Here is an 18884-nt window from a genome sequence, read left to right on the forward strand (position 1 = left end):
TGCTTCTTCCAATATTAACTTCACACTCAAACTATGCTCGTATTCATCACGCTGCTACAGCGGCACAAAGACAGGATGAGAACAATATTGGGCATATTTTTCTTCCTGTTTCTCTCCCTATGCTCTCATAAAAGAGATATTGAATCCTGTTCAGATATTGGTCACATGGAGTCACACAATAACCCTTCAGCTTGTTTCCACGCAACGTCCACACACAGTCCCCAGCTATTTAAAATTTTCTTTTTGAAGGAAAAAATGCTGTAAAAGTTAGTGAGAGAAAGACGGGGGAGAAAGGAAAAGTAAACGAGTGAAAGCAGGACGGCTCTGAGCTAGGCAGACACTGCAGAGAGACAGAAAGAACCCAAAACAGCCTTTTCCAAGTGTTTGTGACCTATTTTAATGATACATCCTTGACCATCAATAACATTTCATGGGCTCTGTTGCCCAGAACGTTATTTCATAGGTACATCATATGAATATTTACAAAGACGTTCAAATTCAGTAGCTCTAAACAAAAAGACAACTTAAAACATTTTAAACTACAATGTTTAAAAAAATGTAAACAGTTTATTTTACATTGTTGTAAAATATAAGAATTGTTTCTAATGCAGCTTCATCTTTTTCCCCCCCTCGGTGAACGTAGCCTGGTGCCCACAGATCAGGAATGAGACAGAATTCTTTACATAGAAATTGTGCTCAAGTGTGCAAAAAACCCAAAACCAAAACAAAACAACACGTATAAAGGCAGGAATCGGGAGTCCACAACAATTAAAAGACAACAAAAATTCATGTCCTGAAGTTGAGAAATTTATAAAAATGTTTACACATGGTCGCTGATCTATCAGAAACTTGCATAACTTAAATAGTCTGAGCAATAACTACCACAACTCCAAAATATATCACTTTCCTTAGAAATGGAATTTTGTGCAAAGAGACTGCATTTTCGTTTGAAGCTAGATCATGTCTTTATTATCCCCTTCTCCCCACCGTCCAGGCGCCACAAGCACCACTAATCTGCCTCTTGATAATCGACGTTCAAGGTAGTGCATGTAACCGAAAAGGCACACACACGTGTGAATGTTAATATATTTTCGTGCAGAAACCTGTGCATGTTCACGATCATTTAGCAAAACGACAGTATTTAGAAAATGTAGAGCCTATTGTTGGGCAAGGTTATTCTTACACATTCCCTTCTATTCTACAAGCCCAGGTGTTAATAGGTCAACACTGGTTTCCAAGAGGTCCAATAAGTGAGTAGCTTTAAAATAAAGATTTAAAAATAAATCAGCAAGTGACATTGTTATAGATACTTTGCTTCCATCCACATCACCTATGGAATTTTACTCAGGGTACCATACTTGAATGCTGTCAGTAATAAATAATTAAGATACATTTTTCTTCCTGTTAATGAAGACTTTGATTGCTCCGGTGAAGTCAGCTGATAGAAGCACTTCTGTGTGATCCGTCTTCAAAGCACCTGAAGGAGGGGAAAAGGAAGGAAAGGCTGGTTCAGCTGCACAGAAAACTGCTTATTAAAAAGAGAACGAGTGGTTTGAATAGAAGGCGCGGTCTGCATCGCCATCTAGATGATGCGCCTTACCCTCTTGCACATTATCCAGTGGTTGCCACTGGTCACATGCCAAAATCATATGTGTTCTTTGGGCCAGGGACATTTCATTAATGATACATTTATACAGCACGTATCCCAGTGGGGAAGGGGAGATGGAAGAGACGTGCTTCAACGGCAGGCCCCTCAGAGTCCAAAGAATTGCTTTCATTTGCACATTTAAGAATGACCAGGGGGCCTACGAGCTGGAAGTTTTCAGCCATTTGCTCTCTTCCGCCGTTAAAAAGCTCTGCAGCCCTGGGATGAACAAGCTTTGCCCTCAAGCGGCACTTCCACAGCCCCATGCAGCGCCTTACCAGACGGGATGGTGTCAGACGTTTCAGGATCATCTCCCGTACTTTCAGCTTCTTGTTTTTCCGAAGTTTCCAGCAATACCATCAAACTGGGGTTAGGAGCAAAAATTGCTGATGTGACGACTGCGTTGTGAGCTAAAGAAAAAGAGGAAGTCCACTTTGTATTGAATTCATTTCATTTTGAGAAATACCGGTTCTCTAAAATACAGCGCACCCCCGAGAGTTTCACAGTGTCCGGGCAGCTCAAGGCAACACGAGCCAACACATTCCCTGTGCTTTCAGGGCATCAGCATGGAGGGCAGTACTCGAGTCATCTTATCAGTGACAGCAGATGTCAATACAAGACCCCCGCAGGCACCCACTCCCACAGCTAGGAAATAAAAAGCGACCGCCCGGGCAGGGAAACGCATACAAATGCCCTTTACTGCAGAGCTCCTGCTGCCCAAAAGCCTGGAGGAGTAGGTAGGGCTTTCTGATGGTCTTATTTCTTTAAAAAAGAGAAATAAAGTGACCAATCTACAAGTTTAAGCAGCTCATTTCATTCTCAGAGTCAACTTAATTCCATACAATTAACAGAAAGTTAATTTGGAGATAGTGGCTGTTCTTTTTTAAAGCATTTGGAGGATTTTACATTGCTGCAATGGAGCTAATGCTCCTGCCAACTCAACTGAACGATGGCAGTGCCCCCAGAAGCCTAGCCCAAAGCCGAGCTTCAGCTGGTCAGGCCCCACTTTCTCTGAAAACTTTAACCGTTTCTTGCCATCCTACTTATTCAGCGGCACCAAGTCAAATATTCTAAAGACTTTTCAAGGGAGAAAGTGTCATGACATAAGCAAGGCTCAAAAGATACTAGTGATGTCGTATAGCTTGCTTCTGTATCTGTTAATCAATATGTGCAATTCCCCACAGTTTAATTACTGCTGCCAAAATAAAAGGCCAAAAGGGATTAAAAACATTCAACCCTAAAAGTGTACGAGCTTAGGCAAAACCAAAAAAATACACTGAGATCAAGAAAGCGGATTTTACCTTTGATGCCTTCCCAGAAGTCATTACGGTCTCTTCTGACTGAAGTAAACTTGCTTAAGTCATGATACGTGCTCCAAATATAAACATATTTATCTTCTGAGCCACTTACAATGTAGGTGAAATCATGGCTAGAAATACAAGGGGAGAATTAATTCTACCTTAGTTTTTAGCCAACTTCCCAGCACGGCATCGCTTGTCTTAAAGGGACATGGAAGCGCAGAAAAAAGCACACCCTGCTGGTTAGCATATTAAGTACAGAAATCAGAGATGATTCCGATACCCTGAGAAGAACTGTTAATGAAAAAAACAACCCCCAACACCACATACATGTTAGTTACTGGAGAGATGTAACGATTGCATCCGAATCTAAAAAAGAACTCGGGCAACAGAGCAGCAAGGAACGAACATCAGCGATCGTGGAAAAAAGTGACAGAGTAACCCCAGGGCTTCACGTGGCAGCACAACTGTCCGATACAGCGGGAAGCCCAGGTCTAACACAACCATCAGCCCATTCACGTAGTATGCACGCACAGGTCTTGCCACCCTTTTCGAAAAGGTGCGCCCCCAACAACTGACAACGGCAGCTGCAGAAACCCAGCTTGGTGATGTTGCACAGAAGTCGTGCTCCTGCCGCTGCCGATAGTATAGAGCCCATTCTTCGAGTTTATTAGGAACCCCCTCCAAACTGCAAGTAAGCGACTCGTACAAAAAACAAGTACTTTTCTGTGCTGCCGACAACCGGAAACGAGGATCTAGGGAGGCGTGCAGTGATAAAGGTGCGCATTTTACAGTCGGTTTTGACATGGGACCTAGAAGCACACGATGCGGGTATGACAAACTGCAAGGACTACAGGCTTTGAAGAAACAGTAAGTGGCAGATGACAGGTAATGCATACGCAAAACAGGCCGTGTCAAGGTAGCCTATGCAGTCCTCAGTCGGAGTGCTTCTGGGGCAATCCTGCTGGTCCTGGGACTTGAAATAGGTTTGCTATTTAAACGTCCGGAGTGTAGTCTACACGCTTGTACGCAGGAACGTCCCAGCTCTGGTCATCTCCATCACCATCAGCTCTCCAGCAGCTGACTGCAGAATGGCAGCTGGCAACCAAGATGTGGAGTTTTGCTACACTCCTTCTCAAGCAGCTGAGCACGAGACAAGAATGAATGCCAGAGTAGCTTTCGAGTTGAGCACAGACCCGAGACTGCCCCTTTTCTCAAGAACGGGCTCTGTCACCGGCTTGGCCTAAAGTATAGCACTAAAAGGAAGAGAGAGTACCTGAAACTGGCTTTGATTTGGCTGCTGCTGTTGACGTAACCTTTGTATTTCATGGATAAGGACAAATCTCTTAAATCGTAGAGTCTGATCCTGGAATCGTTTGAGGTCACTAGTATCTGGAAGGGAAATGAGGTGTAAACACATTAGAGGAGGTGTAAAAACCTGATTTCTAATTATAAACGACAAATTAGTTATGCTAAACCCAACCCTTAGGGTTAACAACTCGGCTGAGACACGGTCAGAGCTCAGTCAAGCTATGAAGCAGAAGTCTTTCTAGGCTCTTGGAGAGCTTGCCACTTGCACTTGGCCTATCACAAAACTCAGCCCAGAGCAACTGGAACAAGAGGCATCACTTCTAACAGTTCTGCATTTTCAGTCCAGGTGAGGAGACAGACACACGACAGAGATTACAAAGTTGTTACAACCAACTCTTGTTTACAACAAACCCCAGCTTCTACCAGTCCTCACAGCTGGAACCGAATGTTTCGTTATGATGACGGGCAAAGTGACTCACACAACCGTAGCAAACACCCTGTTCTTAATGGACTCTCCTGGCTCTACAGCCGTAAGTGCCAAGTCCTGTCCTGTAATGATGATCCATCAGGAGAGAGCTGGTATGCCATTCACGGGGCACAGCTGGGGAACAGGAGCGACCTCGTAAAGACTGGCAAAATATCAATCACATAAGCAAATGAAATTTTACTTGGTCAGAGAGGGTTTTGGTAGCTCCCTGTTCATGCTCTTCAGGATCAGGAATTAAGTACACAATTTAAACGGGGAAGCCTGGAAAAGGTATGGGGGAAAGCAACAACTCAAGACAGGGCAAGGAAGAATCGAGTCGACTTGCGCCTTCATAGCACGCTGGAAATGGAACCAGGTGTGCAGGGTAGCTAGCGTGCCAGGTGCATTACGAAGTGCAAGCAAACCAGGTAGCCAAATACGTGACAACAACTGGAACCAGGCTGGCGTGGCTTCTTGCCAACAGGCTCTGGTTCCAGGGCACCCGCGGTTCAGCTGCCATTTAAAAACATTCCCCTTGTGACAGGTGCTACACAGCGCATCTTTCGGCTGCTAAGAAAGAGAATTCTTGCCAGAGCTAAGAAGTAAAGTTTAGAAAGCTGCCAATGAGCATGCCACCTCTAACTGGCTGAGGGGTTTTTCTGCATCTGGGCGATGCCCCACCATTTTGTTTTTTATTAGGAGCTGCTGCCCAGCGTGAGTTACACTGGCAGGAGCACAGCATTTCATGACCTAAACCCAAGCCAACAATACCTAATGCATTGGGTTAAATGAGTGAATCGCAATCAGGGTGCCACTGCACCCTGGGGTGCTTTGAGAGCCTTTCGAGGGTGCCACACAACCTCATCACTGTTAGGTGTGCAAACGTGATTCACAAAATAGGCCCAGAGATTTCAAACAGGAATCCATAGTGTCAAAAGCCCTCAGACCTGCTGGGGTCTTCCTGAGTTCTTTGCAACAGAAGAATTACCTGAGTCTTTTTCTGACTAGTCAAAAAAGGACAGGCGTTTTCTGAGGGTGCCTCAAGCTTACAAAGTCTGAGAGCCACCGGACCGGATTACAGGACGTGCAAGTAACGGCAGCTGGTGCAACATTAGTTATGACAGAGTTAGATGGTGATTCAGCAAAAGCACCACAGTGCCGATACAGCAGAAACGTTACAAGACAAGTTCTCCTTGTCCTTAGCCCATTATTCTGTAGCACAGTATTTAAGAGCAGATTCTTTGAGCCAAAATAATTTGACCCCTTTAAATCAGTTCTGATTTTAGGCACTTGTCCCTTACACTGCACCAGGAGACTCATTATGGAAATGGCCACATTTCTGACTACAAAACTGCAGCTTATGAGTCATGATTAACCTACTGCTCGAGTCACATGTGCCATCAGAAGACTTTCCAAATAACTAGTTCTTCCAAAGACAAAATAAGCGTTTCCTAAGGAACTCATCAGCATCCAATCATTTTCGATTCCTACAATATTTATTATGTGGTACGTGCTATTAAAAATGGCATTTTCCTCTCTGCTGCAATCTGAATCCTGTTGCCACAGGGGATTATACTGCAGCAATACTCAATGTCAGGGGTCAGTGAGAGCACAGGTGGCCTTTGAAGTGTACTGTATTGGTACCTTATTTTCTCCAGGCAAGGGTTCAATCCCGGTAATTTTTCTTCCAACTCTGTTCCGCCCTCTGGTAGAACGCACATGTATCTGCGTGTGGTACTTCAAGTGCTAAAAGAGAAATTAAAATGATCCTTAATGGTTTTAAGTGCCAGCTATCACCACACTCAAGGAACATGATTTAAAAACTGGTATTTCTGTGAGAGAAAGGTAAATGACTTAATGTAAAGCCTCCTTTAATTCCTACAAAAACCATCATGTAGGAGCGAAAGTGGCTGTCCTGTCAATAAATGTAATGCGCAGTCCAAGTCTAACTCAATTCCAAAACAGAACGTGTTACCTCCGTGTCGTAGAAGATGCATCTACCGTCGTATGTGCCAATCACTGCGTATTTGCCGTTCTGACAGAAGTTTGCAGCCGTGATTAATTTTGTCTGCCCATCCACTTCGTTCCATAACGCTACTTTTTTGTCAGGAATGTTCCAAAGTCGGAGTTTCCCATCCAGCGAGCCACTTAGGAAGTACCGATCATCCTAACAGAGTACACAGGAATAGGAGGTGCACGGCCTAAAATACAGTCTAACAGTTCACTTAAAACTGGAAGTTTTAACATGGTGAAAAATCATGTTTAATCAAGTTGGCTATTGCAACACAGACCAAAACTCTGCAGTCAGTATAAAGGCGGTAATACGTTACGCAGCATGTCAGCCAGTCACAGCCACACTCTGTGGGGACCAGGGCTTAACAATGGTTGCAATGCAGGACTCTGGTCCAGGAGGGATATTTTCTATGGGCACAGAAGACATTCAGGTATCCAATTTCTAGTGTCAGGTTTTAAATCTGACAGCAAACAGGAGGTGCCCGAGCACCCTTTCAAAATCTTCCCTCTATTCAAACAACAACAAAAGATGGCTACTTACCCTTGGATGGAAAGCTATTGCAGTGACAAAGTCTATGTGCTGGAAACAGCAGAGACACTCTCTTCTGGAGATGTGCCATAATCTGACTGTTTTGTCCATGGAAGAGGAGAGCAAGAAGTAATTCTGTGGAAGCCATTGTAAGGAGATCACTCAAAGACTGGTTATAGGTACCACGCACAAACACAGTTTGGTATCTAGCACTTCATGGTCAGTTCTCATACATTTCCAGGTCCTAGCATCCCAGCAAAAAGTTAATAATGATGAAGAAGTGAACCCTGACTAAATACTAGAGGCTGACCAGTGTTAAATGCAATTCCTTTTTTTTTTTTGCTGGAAGCACAGTTATTAGCTGTCACAACCAGTTTACTAAATGGTGGACCTAGCTGAGAGAACTATGAATAGTAATGTTACTGTTCTGGATCCTAACAGCATTTCCTCCATTTTTTAAATCAGTTGCACTTTTTAATTTAATTTTTTTTCCCACTGACTAGAGAAATTTGGATGGCAATTTTGGAAAGTTAGCCTAATTCCTGCATAGTTCCCACTTGAAGTTGAGGAACATTCCTGATTTATGACACCAAAATTATCTCCCCCACAGCTAGCTGCAAAGTTGACGTTGCAGAAAAGGAACAGCTTAATCCTGCCTAAACATACTGCTCCTTCCAGGAAGACATCCTGAGAAAGAAAGAATTAAAGACAGAAAAATCCTCTTTACACTGTCAGTACTTCAGATATTCCCAGAGCCTTCTAAAGAAGTGTTGCCTGTGGTTTTTAAAAACAAAAGCCCTGCCACATTTTTTTCCTGAAACTGGGTTTCCAAGATTTTTTTCTCTTCTTATACTTCATACTTTGGACTAACATGATACCAAGTGAGGCTGCGAAGGAATTCAGTTCATTCAATTATTTCTCCCTACAATATCTAGGTCCTAGGACTTTAAAATAAAAATGCTATTTTCATCCAACCCAGTTATTGTGGCCCTGGTAGTTCAGCACAGAAAATGCAATTAAAAGCTTTCCTTTAAAAAAAACCCCATGATATAGAACTTAGTGTAGTGAGATTCTCTTATTTTATTTAACAGCAGAGGGGCAGCTTTAAAAGCACATGTGGAATGTCCTGAAGACAAAAATAGCAGTGCTGTTATGAACTGGAAACCACAGGACAGATTAACAGAAATTCCTTTTCCTCCCACCCCAAATTCAGAGTCTTTTCCAGTTATTTCACAAAGCACTATTTAAGGCATTTCTTTCACCTGAGAATTTTGTTCAATCCTGGTTCTGTGTTACATGTTCTGTACTAAGAACTGAAAACATACATTTCTATGATTTTAATAAAGACTCCATTTTTCAACCAATGGCTCTCAGAAATAACGATGGTTGAATGGATGCAAATTAAAATCTAAAAAGCAAATTAAAATCTTTCATTTCTGTATTTTTTGTCTCCTCAGTTGCTTCTGTAGAATCCAACAGGAGTTTTCCATTTTCAATGTTAAGTGAACTGTGCTTAAATGGCTGAGCACCAACACTAACTAGTGGGGCCACTGCAACAAAGCGTTCATGGACACAAGGTCAGCGTGGTTTGCACTATCTAGCTTAACCATTTAAACATGCGCGCCTAAAACATGGCTTAGAGTATGCCTAAAGCTACGAGAATAATGGTTTTGTTTTAATGGCTGAACTCCCCCAAAATAAAAAAGCTCACAAAAAAATATTGTGTTTTAAAAAGTTTAGCTTTCTTTCAGTTAACTCTAGGAAATATCAACACTAAGTATTTCAAAAGGAGTAATTAAAACGTTGCTTCAAAACGCTCAAAACATTTCAACTGTTGGGGGGAGGTTAAACATGTTTAGCTGAAGCTAGGATTTGGCATAAAGGAGTGGTTTTGGTTGAGTCAAACTTGTATTATAGTGACAAAAATGTTTTGCCCAGCTCACATGGAGATAAGCCTTAAATAACCAGTACCAACCATCCCAGCCTCCTCTCTGAGCAGCCTGAACTCTACTGGGAAGGGCATGACACGAACTGAGAAGGCCAAGTTTTCAGTTGTGTTGATTTTTGTTAACAAAGTTTATGGGAAAACAAAACATTTTTAGAGGATCTAAAACTGCACTTAGCAGCAGGTTGTCACATTCCCATGGGAAATATGTGAAACAAATGGACTCTGCTTTATGCCACCGCAGACTGAGCTGTAACATGACATTTAACGGGGTTCTGCTTTATTTCCACTAAAATTATTCTCCGCAGACGACTAGTCTGGCCGTCGGTCTACGGTTACATTTAGCCATAGAAACAATTCCCAGAGACGGGCTATCTTTGAATGCATAAGCATCCTGACCAGAACTTCAGTAAGAGTAAGCAAGCCAGCACAGTCCAGCTGTCCCCAGTGACACAGTGGAAATTTGTGCCTCTCGCACTCAAGTTTAAAGAAGGCTACTGCAGGAGCGAAAAGCTGCAGGGAGATGAGAATGACATGCATGTTCTTACGCTCTATGTTCCACTTATGATAAGTGGAAACCACCCCACTTAGGTTTTTGCCAGTTTTTGGACAGTCTATGCCTGTGTCTACTGAACAGAAATCCACTGCTTTGCTTAGATATATAAGGGCCAGTGTAAGATGCGTGGAAGCAAGGCAATAGAGCAAAATATGGGGAGTGGAAAACCTGTGCAGTCTGCATGAAAGGTGTCTTACCTTAGACCATGAGAGATCCAGGAGATCTGCTGTATGTCCTTTGTATTTGCAAAACGGCCGCTGCCTAAAGGGTGCATTTTTATCGTCAGGATCTTCATCAGTTCCGCTGCAAACCTATCAGATCAACATATCACACGGATTAACAGCACAGAAAAACTACAAGAAACATAACAGGCTGGCAGCTGGTTACAGCATATTGCAGTAGTGCCTCCACCTCTGAAAGCAGGAACAAGATCCTAGTATCAACTACTACATAAGAAAGATTCATCTCGGATGGCTGAACACCACTTCAAAATAAGTCATATGGTGCTACACGCAGAGACACGGTTACAGCGACACCATTCTCAAAGCACAGAGGGCTGCCACGCACCAATTTCATACTAAAGTATTGCAGTGTTGAACAGTGCAGTGCCTTTCATTACAGCAGTACAAGCTGCCATTAATCAAGCACGCTTCTAAAGGTGACTGGGGTCTGCATTTGCAAGTTATGGTTTTAATAAATGTTACTGGCCTTGAAAGTCCCCTCATTTAGGGGGGAAAACACATACAAACTTTAACTGCATTATGGGAATAGAACTTCAGAGCTAGATGACCCTTTAAGGATAAGTTAATGCAAGAAGAAAAATAAACACTGTTTGGGTAGCCTCTTATTAAAGGCTGGCTTTCAGGGAAGGGGGAAAAACAAAAAGATATCAACTTTACCATTTAGGTGGTTTACAACACTGGTACGGACTAAATAAAACACACTACACTATAGGTTTCTGGCAACTACAGCACAGTTAACCACTGGTAAAAGATTACACTTTTCAACTGTAAGGACTGTAATGACAATTCATGTTCTTGGCTGATTCCCATAGGCTAAAAACACTGTTATATGCGAAACATAAATCTATCTATATATCTATAAAATGAAGTGTATGTCTGCATGTCTGTTTGCTTAGGACCAGCCATTCTTGAGTTAAATCTACTCTAAACTTTGCAAAGTCACTGAATACCGCCCAAAGAAAATTACAGCCAGGTTATTTTTCACTTGACCCTTTTTGGGGCTTCCAGTGACGATTTAAGGGAACAATGCTTTTCACACAGACAGCTATATGTGGCTTGCTCCAGAGTTGGTTGTCGAAGGGGTTGTATATACTGGCGCCAACAGGAAACGCCATGAACACTGTTTACAAGGAAGTTCTACAATAAAGATCATTCATTTGGATGTCATTTGAAATATCGCTCCACATTAAATATTAAATATGTTGTACTAAGTTCTTTGAAAATAAACAGACACTTCAATTAGAAAAATAACGACCTGGGCGAAGAATGGGTCCCTCCACTAGTATTTTTATTTTTACACACACACACACACACACACACACACACACACACACACGTCATTCAGTTCTCCGATTAGGTAGGCAGTAGTCAATTTATATCAATCTATAAATAAAGGGAACAATACACACACACACAAAACACAGGCACACCATTTCTAAAATTTGTCTTATGCTCCTTTTGTTTATCTGCTTAATTTAGAAAATCCAACCACTGCAAAACCACCAGGCCAGGATTTCAAACAGTTATTCAATTATCTTAACCATTCAGCTCCAACTCCCACTGGGAAATTATCTTTAATTAGTAGAATATCAAAATGAAGATGTAGCAGCAACTTATCAAATTAACTCAAATTTATTTCTTGCCTTTATTAACGGTGTATGCGGCCTAAACATTTTCATTCAGATCCTAGTTTCTGAGGACATCAATAAATGTTCTATCTGTATCTCTCAGAAGACCTTAGAAAAACCTGTGTTCTTACTAAGTGGAAACTTTCACTGAGGACAATGCAAGGACCAAACTGCAGAACTGTGCCTTCAGACTTTAAATTCCCCCAGAACTGGGGCACGTTAAAGAAACATGGAGCAATACAAAAGAAGTCTTATCCTATCAGATGCACATACCCCTGCATCAGTATCAGACTTTGAAGAATTCAGGCTCTCTTGGGATGGAGAGGGGGACACACGACCTAAATCACAAGAAAATGTAACAAGTTTAAAAATTCGTTAAGCAGGACTTTTCTTTTTAAACTAAGAAAAAGTTATGCCTAGAATCGCAAGTGTTCTTGAAATGCAAATGAAAAAAAAGGAATACCTTCTGTATTGTATTTCATTCGCATGTTGTTGAAATAATCAAAAGCGTTTTTTAAAACCCATATTCTCACTACATTATCCTGCCCTCCCGATGCAAGTAATCGGCCACAGTGAGAAAATTTCATTGTCCAAACAGCACCCTGTCAAAATAGAAAACACACAAACAAAGCTCATCAACTGCCAAGTGCCTTTTGCCATGCCACGTGCATTACTAGAAAACCAACTGGTGCACATACCCAAGAGCACGTTCTATTAAGCATATAAAATCCATCACCCAGGAGTTAAGAAATGCCAGGATGAAGGTTCCTGGACAAGCTTAATTTAGTCCCTTTATGAGTACGCATTATGATATGGTTACTAATTATGTGATTATACACAGTACAGGGATGGACTGGCTCTGAAGATGAATTCGAACTGTTTAGCAAAGGAAGTCGTTTGTAGGCTCCAGGCTTCATTTGCTTTTGAAAAAACAAAGGTGTACAGTGAGGGAGACATGGGATTGCATGAAGAGAAAGGAGGGCCCCCTAGTAAAGGCAGCTAAATGCTGCCATTAATTTCTTATGTTATATTAATTCACAGCACTCATTAACTGTACTCCTCCTTTTCTTGCATGCCTGACTAGACATCCAGAGATTCGATTCACAAAAGGGGTGAGCATTCACAGCTGTTGCTGAAGTCAACTGGAGCTGTGCCTTAATATAGGAACTGCTAAAGACCCTGAAAAATCAAGTCCTGGGTGTCCCAGACCGGGCAGCCAAAATTAAGATTCTAGTAGCAGGATTTCCTCTCTGCAGCTCAGCTCCCCACCTGTAAAACACACACATCACTGCCCATTACGTGGATGTTGCAAACTCAGCTGCTATTTATGAAGCACTCCCAGTGATGAGCCTCATGGGAAAATTAATTCGACTTTCAGAGCAAGGCTTACGTACTGAACAGACATGAGACGACTCAAAATACAGACTAGCTAGCTGCTCATCGTACTGATACCGAGATGGATAAGCAGCAGGATTAAAACCAAAGATCTTTGCCACTTCAACTAAGAGAGCAGATGAAACAGCGGTAGGCCATCAACTCCTGCATGGACCATCACTAAAAGGAAGGCAACATCTTGGCAGTATCTTTCATGTATTTACTGACAATGGAAGAATCACGAGACTCAGGAATCTTGGGTCACATTCTGGGCACTGAAGTCTGAGCTGCAGAGCACAGCTTACTGTTTTCCCAACCAGAGGGAAACATATATCCTACCAGCGGTTCCTCATGGGTGCAGGAACAAGGCCTGGCTGTTCCATTTGCAGGCTCTTGCCCACAGAGGAGAGGATCTGAAGTGCACTGGAATGACCCAGTAGGAAGAAACTCTGAAGACCCTCTTGGATTTCAAGCTGGCCAGGCTCAGCAAATGAAGTGAAAGCGATATGCTTACCATATGTTCCCCACTGAGATCCTGAACTACTTTTATTTGTTCAAAATCGTAAGGACCCTTGAAGCCATGTGCTGCTTTGAATTTAACAGGTCTTGTGTATGGCATTCCTTCATCATCACTTGAAGAGGGATCATCTTGATCAGTATGGAAAACTAAGTAGAGAGAAATTTAAAGTAGGCATTAGACAACAGTCACTTCATCCCCACAGTGCATTTGTCACTAATTTTCTTGAAAGGGCCTATCATTTTGCTCTTGAATTGGTAGTGATTCTCTTTTCACTAAAGAAATTTTCCAAACCGAGTAAGATTCTTACTGCATCAACAGGCTTAAGCCCAATTTGAAAGGAAGAACACAGACAAAAACAAGGGAACAAAACAAGGAAAGATTAAACAGCCCCATCGAAGGATACAGGAGCCTTCCAATGACAGTTCAATGCCATTAAAAATATAATGCTGACAAGCACTATGGAAAAAATATCTCTAATTCAAGAAGAAAAGAACATGCTTTTGTGGGCACCAGGACTGCGTGCTGTTTGCACAACATCCTCATTACTGTTCTGGCTGGAATTGGTTTCCAAAGTTTCAGTGGCAACAGGAAAGTGAAAAGTTAGGGCACTCAGGTGGATCAGATAAAAGCCACCAACTAATTTTCTCCCTCACGAGAGATTACATGGGAGAAGTCTGAAACCCGTGAGTGCTTGATGCCGTCTCCAGGGCGGACAAGGCTCCTGGTTGAATGACAGGCATAAAGACTAAGAACTAGTGATTATTTATTAAGGATGTATAATCCTGTGTGTCCAAACATCATTATGTTTTTAGAGTATAAACCCCAACGTTGCCTATAGATCTACATAGGCCATGGTGCCTATGTTAGAGGCAAGATTTTTTTATTTTTTTTTTTTTTTACTTTAGCCCTCTCCATCTACCTGGCAGCCTTTTTTGCTGTTTTAGGAGGCAAGGAACAGCAATAAGACAAGGAGGGAAACAACCAGTGAGGCCATCCTTGAAATAGTTTTCCATAAAGCTGCATACAAGACAGTAATGGAAGCCTCAACTCCAAGAACCCACATTATGTTAAGGTTATATGGTGATGGCATAATTCATTTTTAATCTCAAAAGGAAGACCCCTGTTCCATTGTACAGCTTTGGTTCCCCATGGACCCAACAAGGCCATGAGAAGGGGAACAAGACAGCATGCAAGCGAGCACAAACACATTTCACTGACCTTCATCTCGGACACTTTTAACTTTATTTACAGCACGTTCACCATATTCTTCAGCAAGATGTTTTGCCCTTTTCACTGATTTGCCCAAGAACTTTTTCAGCTGAGTCCTTAAAAAGCAAGAACAGCTTTTCAGTGCCTGAACTGACCAATGGATGACGTTACAGTTGCAATCCGTGACTCAAGAACATTACAGATTTAAAATGTAAAGGAAAAACAAAGAATATTGTTTCTGAGTTGCTTAGCTCATTAGCATGGGTCACTTAATTAAGTGCTATTTTAAATATGCAATAGTGAACTTAATTATGTCAGAACCAGGTTTAGAAGCTATTTTTAAACAGGAAAGACAGAGTCATTTGAGACTGGAGAAACAGTGAAGATCATTAAATAAAAGCAAAACGTTTTTACTTAAAGGTATTATAGTAGTTAATATAAAATCTACTGAAAGGCTGAATATCTTACGTTTTTTGCTTCAACCTTCCTCCATCAGTGTCAGCTTGCTGTGCCTGCATTTTGTCCTCGTCATCAGATTGTGCAGCATCATTACTGTGAAATACAAATAGTTATCGTTATATGAAAACACCAAAACCAAAGCTTTGAACTGAATGCAACATAAAATTAATGTGCCTGTAATATTTGATTGTTACACCCTTTTCACATCATATATCCTGATGCTCTCAGTTTAGGAACCCATTAGTAAGTTCAATATTCCCTGATGAAGCTCAGCCAGAAATATTTGCTAGAACAGTGGTATATCTTGATAAAGACTAAAATGCACACATCTCCCCTAGTATAACCAAGCAAAACTATGTATTACCTACCAACTTTGGTAAATTCAAGCATACTATAACATAAGCAGCATTAACACAGGTCAGGAGGGACGTTAGGTGGATACAGATGGTGGTTTTATAGCATTACACTATATAAGCAGCATTTAACTCAGGTCAAGAGTGACAGTAGGCGTGCGTGCATGCAATAACCCGAGTTAAATGCTGCTTATATTATAGTATCATATGCCTAAAAAGTTGTTAAAACAAATTTGTGAAAGGATAAATAGTAAGTGTGCTCTAAAAATGTGCAAAGGATGTGTTAGCCAGTGGATGATGGGTTTTTTCTGGGCATGTGCGCACACAGAGCACTTGGCTGATTTTTAGACACCTGACCACCTGCAACTTCACTTGGCCCAAGGGGGGGAGAAAAGCCACAACTGGCCATCAGTACAACCCCTTCGACTGAGGTAACTCTACACTAACCCAGGTAATTTTACTTTGTTTCCAATCCAGGGCAGTACTTTCCTGGGGCATCTTTGTTTGCATGTAGGTGCGCCAACACAGTAACCAGCCAGACTTTTGCTGGACAGTTCCCTGTCCAAGTGCAGCTCGTTCCTATTGCCATGGCCTGAGTATGGCAATGTTAGGAAGAACCAGGCAGTGGCACTCAGGTTAAACACACGTCAAACAAATGGACTGAAACATACTTCCTCACTTCTGTTAAAAAGGCTTGAAACAAAACGACTGCAAAAACAAAAGAGCAATGATAGAACAGGCCCACAGTAAAGCATCCCAGGTTACCAAGGAGAAATTAAATGTTATTTTCACTCGTACCTGACATATTCCTTAGTTCTCCTCATGATATGTAAAGTCAGGGGATTAATGCCTGTGGGCAACTTCTCTTCTGCCAAGCTCAAAGGTATTTCTTCACCTGTATCAAGGTTCTTTATCATTACACTGGCGAGAATTTCCTGCAGTGATAACAACACAGAATGCCTGACATTAGCAAGGCTTCCATGAAGTTCAAGACTTAGATTTAAAAAAAAGTTCTTAAGCATAACCAACTGATCTGTAATACAAAACATGACCGCGTGAACTTGTTGTAGTCAGTTCTACACGATGCAATGTTTTGAACTACTACATCACCGGAGCAATGTTTTTAAACACAGTCTTAAGAAGGTAAATTTCTTTTCAACTCAAGACACTTATGAAAATATTCCAGCTAATGCAAGGTGAATTACATTTTTATATATGCAAAACAGAAGTTTTAAACAACTGCAGAGCAGAGAGTTTGTCTGCTGCTCTACAACATTCTAACAAATTCGACTACTTTCAAATTCTCTAATCGATATTTGGAAACTGATACTGTCCTAATTAGCATTGCTATACACTTGAAACCTCGATGGAGAGGAGTAGATGTAGATGCCATAAATCTAAAGGCGCCCCCTTTCATACTTCATATCCAAAAAGAATAAAAGTATAATTTAGTAAACTGCCCACTAACACCTCTGTTCACTTATGGGACACTGGGATAGAATGATTTTGCCTTGAGCAGGACTCATGTAGTGTTTCTGCCTACCACCTGACTAGGGCAAAAATAAGATTATATGGCTAAGTCATACCCCTACTTTCATTTGTTAATATACCTGTTTCTTCATAACACCAGAGAAGTGTTCCATTCTCTCTTTGCCCTTCTTTCTACATGTCTGGCAAAAAAAGGCTTGCTAAAATTTCCACTCATTTTTCTACATTCATGAGAGAATGCAGAAGGCGTATTTGAAAGAGAGGAATCAAGAAGCATTTATGCACATGCTTACTGATTCCTCAAGAGCTGCTCTAATTGACGTGTCTGGAGCATCTTGTGTATCAGTGTACCATCAAAATGGCGGCGGGGGACCCTTATCTAAAGTTTGTCGAACAACCTTTAGATAAAGTAGTGCAGGGATGCTGATACATGAGACATGGGAGGCTGCTGGAGCGTAGTAATTGCCATGCTCCAGCAGACTTGATTAATCGCGTGTGTTAGAAGTCTTGCTGCTTGTGTATAGGCGCCCAGTAGTACCAAGTTAAGGTACTATGGCAAAAGAAACAGAGAAGAGGAGGAAATACACTGAAAATTAAGAATGCCATCCTGACAGCAAGACAGCTTTTGACTTATGGGTGAAGAGGAATTTGATAATGACTGGATGCCAACAATACACACAAAAAACCCTGAAGTTATAAGTAACTATAGTAACTCCTAGGGTAAACACAACCAAACACTCCTGAATTCCACTTCACTACCCCCAGCGGCATTCAAACCTGGCCATGAGTGACAAGATAAGCACACAGGTAAATGTGACTGCTCATGTTTCACCACAGTATATCATAGCTCAACAATGTACAGAGACTGATGAATCTTCGCTCTCGCAATCCATCTTGTGCTTGATTTTTTTTCTGGTTTGAGGAGGTGTTATGCCCCAAAGTCCCATTCATACCTCGTCCGTGAGTTCTCTTCCCGAATTAGATCTGGGTCGCTGTGGTCCAAGCACTTCATTTGTAATTGTTTCTCCATCGCCTGCTTTCCCATTTTCCTGTAGTTTTACATATATAAAACACATTAATTTCATTGTAATTCCAGTATTGGAAAGTAACAATGACCTTACCAATGAGATTTCTAGAAAATGATTATACCCATTTTCCAATACAAGTAGATACATTTATAAATAAAAAGTTTTGAGTATTCTGAAATCAAAAAACTCTGAATGACAAAACAGATGGACAACTGAACACAATATTTAAAACCTACTCTGCTGCTTTTCGTAAATGCTGAGCACCTGTGGGTGTGCAACACTTCTGGATCTCATGATCCCTCTTGTCATTTCCCACATATTCTAATTAGCTTTCCTCTCTGTGTGCACAGTAACCTCTGAGCTGGAATAAGTGAGTTTCTTTCCAGTTCCCATTTTCTATGAAAATTACGTACCCAACTAATTCACAAGACTACAGTGGATTTAATACCAGGGAGGAACCTGGCCACAATTTGGATGCCAAGGGACTTCTTAAAAGCCACCATAGAATCAAATGAAAAAAGGTGGACTGAGAGACTGAAAGTAATAATATTCAGATGAGAGAAGCGCTCAGAGACTGATCAATTCTTTCTTTTGTATTGGGCCATCCTGAGAGAACTGGATCAGATGCAGGTGAGTGGATTCAAGAGGCTGGAGAGGAAAGAATTGAAAGCACTTAAGCTTGCTATTGTCTGTAATCAACTCTAGGAGACCAGATCCTCGTGAAATGCTCTCTCTCCTGTCGGTGATATCACCTTATTTATGAACATTCCTGCATTAGGTTTTGAACGCACCACATATGCACACAAACACACATAGTTTC

At 41.5% G+C, this 18884-nt stretch overlaps 1 protein-coding gene across 1 annotated transcript in view; it reads right to left on the bottom strand.

Annotated features, from left to right (window-relative positions):
• Positions 1–372: 372 nt before the first annotated feature.
• The window catches only part of WDR44 (WD repeat domain 44), a 39887-nt gene continuing 21375 nt past the window's right edge, over positions 373–18884 (bottom strand). Inside the window, exons 6-20 of the mRNA XM_006274362.4 lie at positions 17990–18085; positions 16347–16483; positions 15205–15288; positions 14746–14852; positions 13522–13673; positions 12097–12235; positions 11907–11971; positions 9961–10074; positions 7275–7397; positions 6696–6887; positions 6365–6466; positions 4220–4335; positions 2947–3074; positions 1924–2055; positions 373–1477 (exon numbers count right to left, since the gene is read on the bottom strand). Coding sequence (XP_006274424.1) covers positions 1383–1477; positions 1924–2055; positions 2947–3074; positions 4220–4335; positions 6365–6466; positions 6696–6887; positions 7275–7397; positions 9961–10074; positions 11907–11971; positions 12097–12235; positions 13522–13673; positions 14746–14852; positions 15205–15288; positions 16347–16483; positions 17990–18085 — 1782 coding nt within the window. The 3' untranslated portion in view covers positions 373–1382. The remainder of the gene's footprint in view (positions 1478–1923; positions 2056–2946; positions 3075–4219; positions 4336–6364; positions 6467–6695; positions 6888–7274; positions 7398–9960; positions 10075–11906; positions 11972–12096; positions 12236–13521; positions 13674–14745; positions 14853–15204; positions 15289–16346; positions 16484–17989; positions 18086–18884) is intronic.

This window comes from Alligator mississippiensis, chromosome 8 (genome assembly GCF_030867095.1).
Source record: "Alligator mississippiensis isolate rAllMis1 chromosome 8, rAllMis1, whole genome shotgun sequence".
NCBI classification, from domain to species: Eukaryota; Metazoa; Chordata; order Crocodylia; family Alligatoridae; genus Alligator; species Alligator mississippiensis.